An 8,594-nucleotide genomic window follows, 5' to 3' on the forward strand; every position below is an offset into this window, starting at 1 on the left:
AATAACTTATCAATTTTCTATCTATCTATATATGGGACAGCACCAGGAGAGGGGTGCTTGGCAAAATAAGATGTTACATATTTGACAAAGAAACTTTTAAAAAGTTTTTTAATCATAATATAATGGACTTATTTTGTAAATTGTTACAAAATAAGTTTTTTTATGGTGTAAAAAACTATTTTTATGGGGGTGGACAGCATGGGCTATGTTGTGTATGAAATGGACCATATTGAGGGTTCACTCTATCATTTTGACAACATCCGTGAGCATTATTCCTGTCGTTCATGAAATGATAAACGGAAGATTGTCTAACTGTTGCCCATATTTTCAGTCAACATGATCACACAACTTCATAAACTATGTAGGCTATTTTCTTTCGTTTCCAAATTAAATAAAGGAATAACTGACCTGAAAGACAAGGATTCAGAAATTATATATATAATATCTAACTTGTTATTTGTATTTTTTTTTACAAAACAGACAATGGGAAGTGACCGTCGAAATATTGGAACTACATTTCCCATCATTACTTTGAACGGAAATGTAAAGATTTTCCCGCAAAGTGAGGCCTTCTCTCGTTCATTGGCTGAACGCAATGGCAGGAGGCGAATGACGAAATATGATTGGCCATTGCTCTCCCAGCAGTTACCCGGATAAAGATTGGCTATATTATCTGGACAATTGAAAGCGGGGTTTGTAGTTCAAACCCACAGTCGGTATTCGGCCATAAGAAGCTCGACTTTGTATTACAGTTCAGAAATTATCTGTGGATTTTAAATATGGTAAGTATTTCATGTCGTCTGGCGACATGTCGTAACGGTAAACTGTGAATGATAGTGGTTTGTTGTCAGTAAATGGTAAGCTAAATAGCCGCCAGTGCATTTCGTTCGGTCGCTAACTGTTGGCCGACAACAGCCATTAGCCGTTGTAATAGCTTAGCATGCTAGCTAACTTATCGTCTGTGGCTGTATTGAGCGAGCTGTGTAATGGCCACAGAATGCTGAAAGGGGCGGCAAGCCGGCCACCCTTGGTTAATGTTACTGACGAATTGGCTGTTGCAAACTCATGACCAGTTTTCGTGTTTTCCAGGCTGGTGGTAAGGCGGGCAAAGACTCTGGGAAGACCAAGACGAAAGCTATTTCGCGCTCGCAGAGAGCCGGACTGCAGGTTTGTCCATTAAAATCCATTCATTTCCCCGGCTGTGCTAACACAGGCTAACGTTAACTAACCAGACGTCGCAGACGTTTCTCGGCTTGTGGCCGTCTCTCGCGGACAGACCAGTGAACCCTTTGTTTATGTCCGCTGTCTTTGTTACCGCTGCAGTTCCCAGTGGGTCGTATCCACAGACACCTGAAGTCCAGGACCACCAGCCACGGCAGAGTTGGAGCCACCGCAGCGGTGTACAGCGCGGCTATTCTGGAATACCTCACGGCCGAGGTAACGCTAACCTCGTTTATGTCAAACCCTTATGTTATTACTAAAATGTGCTCAGGAAAGCTGTCCTCAACCTCCTGTAAATATGGAAAACTTGTCTTTCTTCCAGGTTCTGGAGTTGGCAGGAAATGCATCAAAGGATCTTAAGGTGAAGCGTATAACCCCACGCCACTTGCAGCTGGCCATTAGAGGGGATGAGGAGCTGGACTCTCTTATCAAGGCCACTATTGCTGGAGGAGGTAAGGGAACAGTTCTGCAGAGAACATGCTTAGAAAGCCTTCATCTTTACTATTTAAAAGTCTACACAATGCATGAGTGAATATCTACTTTCCAATTAGTTTTTTCACTGCTTGAAATCACTCACTTTAGTTGTACATAGAGGCTCTTGGATTAGAGATGCAACTAATGTTGTGTTTTGAGTTTATTCTGTAATCTATAAAATTGTGAGATTTTCCCAGAGGCCAAGGGGACAGCACTAACAGTCCAAACCCAAGATGTGTTATACACGTTTTAATTACTAAATTCTCTTTATTCAGTAGTCCATATTGCTGCCTCTTTTCTATTATCAGCTAACATAACCAGCAAGTATTTAACGTATCTCGACAAACTTTGCTAATTGCTCATACGTTCTTTTATATATATATATATATATATATATATATTTTTTTTTTTTTTGTTCAGGTGTGATCCCTCACATCCACAAGTCTCTGATTGGAAAGAAGGGCCAGCAGAAGACCGTATAACCTGAAGTGCTCTGGGAGTTTGCATCACATTGTTAAATGTCTTAGATTAGAACACCGTTAGGAATAATTTTTATGGTTGAGCTTGCATTTACTCACCTGGGGTATTTTTAAAAAGTGGCTTCAGAGAAGCTCAGTTTTGTTTTTTTGTTTTTCTGGTGCTGCAGTTTTTGTGTTGACACTTGCTTTTGTGGCGTTCCCATGTTTTTAAAGTGGTGTTAATAAAGCTCTTATTGGGCATTTGCAGTTTGTTCTTTCTGTTCCTGCATTTTCATGAGCTTGTTATCATTTCTGCTGTACTGGTATTCAGTCGACTGATCCAGTGTGGATGGTGTTCGTGTGTCTGGCTTTAGTGATCTTAACCGTCCCAGTTTGACAGAAACCATCACAGTCACAAAGTAATGGACTGCCATAGCTTGCACGTGGAAGGAAGCATGGCATGCTTAGAACCAGCTTAAGCATGCAGACCATCAGTTTCAGCTTTGTGTGGTTGCATGAATTGCAAAGCATGTTTGACACCGGTGTACCCCTGACTACTATGGGGGGAAAACCCTGTAGTCATTTTTGGATTCCTGAATAAAAACCGGACTAGCACAGTCAAATCATTTTGCATATTGTGGTGTCTGGATGGCTTTCTGCATGAAGGCAGGTTTGACTGCACTCTTGGTTTCAAAGTGAGAAGGTTTCTTTTTAGAGTAAAAACAACCCATTTCCTTCAGCTACTGAGAAATAATGGGGTACATGTATCAATGGTTTTATTTAGCAAAAAGGTTTTAGGGGTTACAGAAATTAGTTTGCTTAAATGTACAACTCTAGGATGTTCTGTTATCTGCAGAACCTTTTTAGAAGTTAAATGTAACCTGAATATTTGGGTTTTACAAGGGAGTTCAATTTGGACAACACCTTTTAAAGAAAATAGTTGTTTTTCAACATACTTGAAGGAAGTGCGCATGGACCAAAATTCACAAACACTGTCGAGTATCGGTGGGTCTGGCCAGGAAACACTGGAGTCCAATCTAGAATCAACTTCCTCTTCAGCCACTGTTCAGCCGTGACATTAGACCACCACTAGGTGGCGCTGTAACACCACCATAAGCCTCCTACTCCTGCATGAAGCGCCAGCCATGGCCTCAGTTATTCTGATATCAACAGGAGCCAGCTTCAGAGTTCTTAGGAAGTTCTCTGAGAATGAATGGCATCAGTAATCATGACAGTCAAAAGTTGTAAAGGAAATTATGATGTGGGTTCAACAAATTATCTAAACAGATTCCATCTAAAATGTACAAATATCACATTCTCAGCAACAATAAGGTGTTTTTTAAACAGGTGTTCAATTTGATCCCAGACAGTAGTGATGTACTATAAACAGGATGGAGATCTGTGGTGTGTGTCGAGGCAGATTTATGAGGACAAAATCATCTGTGGATGACTTTGAGTGGGCTTTCATGGCAAACTGAAAGCTGCACTTTAAATACATACTGCGTATTTTAGGTCAATTTAAAGCTGTATTAACCAACTTTGCACTTTAGCAAGCAGTTTCTTTTAATTAAGAGCACTTAATTACACAGAAGACCTTGCGACATTAGTGGTCAGTTACAGATGGATGAGATGCTATCTTGATGTAGATCCACTTTTGGGGGCTTTATTAGACGTTCAGACAAAAGCACACATAACATGATCTGATACTCATAAAAGAAAGAACAAAAAATGTTATGTTGTATACAGTAAATCAAAATATAGATATTTCTTTTGTCATCTTTTCCCAAATTAATGCTGAGGGTTTTTTTTGCTGTTGTTTTTATTATTTTTGGGCTTCAAACAGCTGTTCTGGAGCCTGCTGAGCTCACCTCTTTCTAAATCCACATCATTCGTTTCATTTTCTCACTTGTAGTCTTTACTGACTCGAGTGACATCACTTGAGGACATTTATCAGACTTCACACAGCTCCCTCTGAGACCCTGAAGGCTTTACACTACTTTTTCACATGTGAAGTAGCCTAGTACTCCTGGAAACACACTTTGATTTGGAAAGTTGAAACTTTGAACTTTAACAACCCTTAGTGGCAGCGAGACACAACAGAATATTCTTTTCATTCGTAAAACTTTACTGCCCATATAGTGTGGTCAGTACCAGAGGTTGGACCAAGTCATTGTTTTACAAGTCACAAGTAAGTCTCAAGTCGAGAAGGGCAAGTCTGAGTCAAGTCTCAGGTCCTAAACTTTGAGTTTTCAGTCCTAACCAACAACATAATGTGCTCTTCATAATGTGCAAAAAGGCAGAGGCTAGTTTCAAATGTCAGAATTTCATGACTTAAATGAAGTGTCGATGTGCTGCACAAAGATTTCAGATATCATAATTTATATTTGGGCTTGGGGACGCTATCAAGTCAGTTAAAGTCAAAAGTCTCAACCTGGCACCTTTCGGTTGGTGAGCTCCTGTGTGCAGGTTTCCCACAGACACAATGGACAGAGTAGAATCTTATGTGGGCAAACTGTTTCAGTTACTAGCCTAGAGATGTTCCTAATGGAATAGCTGAATAAAGGTTCATCACATAACCCTGAAACCGCTATTGTCATTTTGACATTTCTTCGTTGGATAAGCGTTAATTGGTGAAGGTGCTCCTGTGCGTGACCAGCACATCGGAGAGGGAGCAGAGTGTTTGATTCAGTTCAGTTCAGTTTTAATTATATAGCACCTATTCATCACATAAGTTATCTCATTGCACTTTTCACAGAGCAGGTCTAGACTGTACTATTTACAGAGACCCAACAATGCCCACCATGAGCAAGCACTTGGCCATAGCGGCGAGGAAAAACTTCCTTTAACAGGTAGAAGAGGGACGAGAAAGCACAAAACTACAGGAGAGGGGAGGAGTCGTTAGTGACATGCATTAATGGGATAAGAATGCATGCAGATGGAGAGAGAGAGGAGCTCAGTGCATCATGGGAAGTCCCCCCAGACATCTAGGCCTATAGCAGCAGGACTCACCTGAGCCAGCCCTAACTATAAGCTTTATCAAAGAGGAAAGTCTTAAGCCTGCTCTTAAATGTGGAGATGGTGTCTGCTGGTGTCTGTTGATACTGGTTTTCTGAAAAACTATTCCTTTAATATTCTGGCTAAACGGAGTTCACTGGGTTTCACAGGTCCATTTATTTTTACCTAATTACGAGTATGTCAGGCTGTGTGTAAATCTTTAAAAATCTTCTAATAAGACAAACAGGAAGGAAATCACACATTCCTTTTTAATTGTGTGTCAGGAAAAAATGTTTTCTTTTCACTCTTTGTGTAAGTGAAATCAGATGTGACATTTTAAAATAATTAAGCAAACTTTTCAGCGTGACAAAGACTGGGCTCGCACGCAGCGCCAGAGCTGGTCTTGCTGGCTTGTCCAAACTAATCAAACATGCAGGAGAGGCTGAGGTCCTTAACTGGACAAATGAGTCCAAACACTACCTGGGTGCACTCCTCACTGTGCCTCATTTATTAAGAAATAATGAGAGGAATAAGTAGTAAACTGATCCCATATGCGACAGCACCAAAACTCAGAACAGTTGAAGTTAGTTGTCCTTAACCATCATCAATCTCTGCTTTGGTCCAGACTTAAATAATTTGTACACACATTCACGATCCAAAGAGGATGGAACCTACTGACTTTAGTGATTCTCTGAATTTTCCTCTAGCAACACCGTGACATTCACATTTGTGGTTTTTGTGTTTATTTTGGCACACACATTCAATTTAATAATAAATTCTAATAACTTTGGTGATCCTGACTTTTCATCTGGCATCAACCATATATGGTATTTTCAGTTGGTCCAGTATTATGGTTTATGATCAAATACCTGCAAAACTAATGACATTCCCATCATTTGTGTTTAGTGCTAATTATCAAATGTTAGCATGCTAACACACTAAACTAAGATGGTGAACATGATAAGCATTAAACCTGCTAAATATAAAGGGGCTGACAGAGCTACTAGCATGTAGCTCAAAGCACTGCTGAGATTAAGTGACTCCTAGTATTACCACATTTCTCTTCTGGATTAAACAAACAAAATACAACAAGTTCATCAGCAATCTTGAGAGGTGTTGTGTTCGTAGAAGCCTTTTTGAAGTTCAGACAGAGCCAGGTTAGCCGTTTCCACCTGCTTCCAGTCTCATACTATGCTAGGCTAACCACGTCCTTACTGCAGTATTTTTGGGGACATTTTGATTTTGTTCGAAATGCCTCTCCAAAAGTCTAAACGGGTGTAATGAACTTCAAAATGTGGTCGGCTGATCCATAATTAACCTTTGGAGTCTTTAACAAGCACATCTGTCTGCTCAGCTATTGATGATTTGTTTTGCAGGCCTGGTGAAAAGCGGAGTGCTAATGAGGCTTTCCCCCAGCTCCAGCCAGGCAGGGCACCACTCAACCATTAAGTCAATTACGAGTAGACTGAAGGGGGGCTCCTTTTAATTTGGTTCTAATTAAAGTGCAGGAAGTGAAACAGCGGCCCTCACCTACCCACCTTCAGGCTGGACGGTCTCTCCGGTGCTCTCTGGAAGCCATTAGCACATCTGGCCTCACTGGATGGATTTAGCATTTACTGGATTTTACAGAGCTCATAACAGCATGTCATCACAAGTTAGACGAAGAACTTACCGTGTGTGAAGAAGGCTGCTGCTCTCTTCCACTGTCTCTGAAAAGACTTCCTTTTGGTGGATCTGAATTCCGTAGCTTCTACCTACATATTGTACTAAGTCAATGACATTAAAGACAAGTATGTAAGGAACAAATGTGCCAAATTTTACTGCAAGTATTGGAAATAATGCAAAATATGTGTTGATGGGTGACACTAAAACCTCGACTTCGACTTTAAAGGACCATACCACGGGTTTTGCATGTTTTAGGCTATCTACTATAGACTATATACTTACATCACAACTAACCATTATGCAAACCCCGCATTTCGTATGAATTTTGTCTACAACTTGCCGACATGCACCTTGTTGCATAAATGTGTCTTTTAAATCACGTCAGTCCCATTTCTGAATAAACCCCTGAATCACTGTGATGTAAAAGCAATGATGACACAGAGAACTTCACTTTCAACACAGCTCATATTTGAACTGAATGCTGTTACATTAAAGCTCAGGTCGGTAACGCTGGAGAAACTAGCAAGAGACAGCTAGATTTGAAAGTATTCAACTGAAAAAAATTCCAACCTCTCTCTTTAGGCCTCCTTCCAAAGCCGCTCCACCAAAACACATGTTCTGAGTAGGTAGTGAACTCGTTTTTGGTGTCTGGGCTTAAACCTCTTCACTCCCCACTAGAAGAGCTCGGTACAAAAGAAACATCAACTCGGAGCCTACAGGTTGGTGTTGGGGTGGAGGTGATGTTTAAGAAATGCTATCAACAGCAGCAGGCTAGCGGTGCGGCAGCTGGCATGCAACAAATGAGTCAGCAGAGCAATGACAGCTTGAGTATGCTGCCGGGATCACCAAGGATATAAGTTGTACTGAGAGGAGTATGCCATGTGAGAGTGGACTTGACTTGACTACCTGAACTTGCAGGCTTTGCTTTATTTTATAATTCAGATCAGCACTCCCTGCCAAGATTTGTTTTACTCGTTTGTTAACGCCAACTGCACGGATGGCACAAATATCCAGCAAAACGCTTTAGATAGACAGAATTAAATGACAATGCCAACTTGTCTTGTCGTGTTCTGCTTGTGGCATCAGATATCTGACAAAAGAAAGCATAGTCATAATTGTCATTTATTGAGGGTTTGTTTCATAATCCATCAGTGATGCAACCTAACAGAGAACTGAGAAGACTCTTTCTTCCCATCATTACTTTACAGATAGATGATGCCAGCAATATGAGGTACTGCATGAAAAGGGCTAGTGAATTATAAATACAAGAAACCTACAAATGTTGAAAGAAAGTTGAAATATTTAGAGTTGTTCTAATGCATTTTTTAGAATTTAGATCTATTAACAATTGATCATATCACTATGTGTAATGTGAGGAGTTCACTCACTGTGACAAACCCACAGAGAATTATCATCAAATCTGCAGCTCCCCTCCCCTCAGCCTCTTAGCTTCTTATGGCTCATTGTTTTGGTTTTACGGCTGTTCAGCCTCACCACTATCTTCACTACCATTTCTAACACAAGGAGACAGCTGTTTTCAGTGAAAAAGCTGCAAGAAAGCACAGTACACTATCTGCTCAGCAGCAAACAGCAGACACAGTCAGCAACTAGCTGCTGAACACAGTGGAGCATTTAGCAGCTAAAGAGATATTGCTGCTGGATGTGTAAATAAGCAGCTGTTTGCTAACACAGAAGCCCTCACAACTTTATAAAGCCCTATTCTGTCAGACTTTGTGTTTTCAGCTTGTGCTCTTGCACCCAAGTGGCCAAAAGAATCAATTA

The 8,594-nt window shown here is 40.6% G+C and overlaps 1 protein-coding gene across 1 annotated transcript; it reads left to right on the plus strand.

Annotated features, from left to right (window-relative positions):
• Positions 1–628: 628 nt before the first annotated feature.
• LOC123980419 (histone H2A.Z) lies at positions 629–2,414 on the plus strand. The gene is made up of 5 exons (XM_046064793.1): positions 629–782; positions 1,090–1,167; positions 1,324–1,437; positions 1,544–1,673; positions 2,116–2,414. Exons 1-5 carry the CDS (start codon positions 780–782, stop codon positions 2,175–2,177), a joined length of 387 nt encoding a protein of 128 aa, XP_045920749.1. The 5' UTR covers positions 629–779; the 3' UTR covers positions 2,178–2,414.
• The last annotated feature ends 6,180 nt before the right edge of the window (positions 2,415–8,594 follow it).

This window comes from Micropterus dolomieu, linkage group LG12 (assembly GCF_021292245.1).
Source record: "Micropterus dolomieu isolate WLL.071019.BEF.003 ecotype Adirondacks linkage group LG12, ASM2129224v1, whole genome shotgun sequence".
Classification (NCBI taxonomy): Eukaryota; Metazoa; Chordata; class Actinopteri; order Centrarchiformes; family Centrarchidae; genus Micropterus; species Micropterus dolomieu.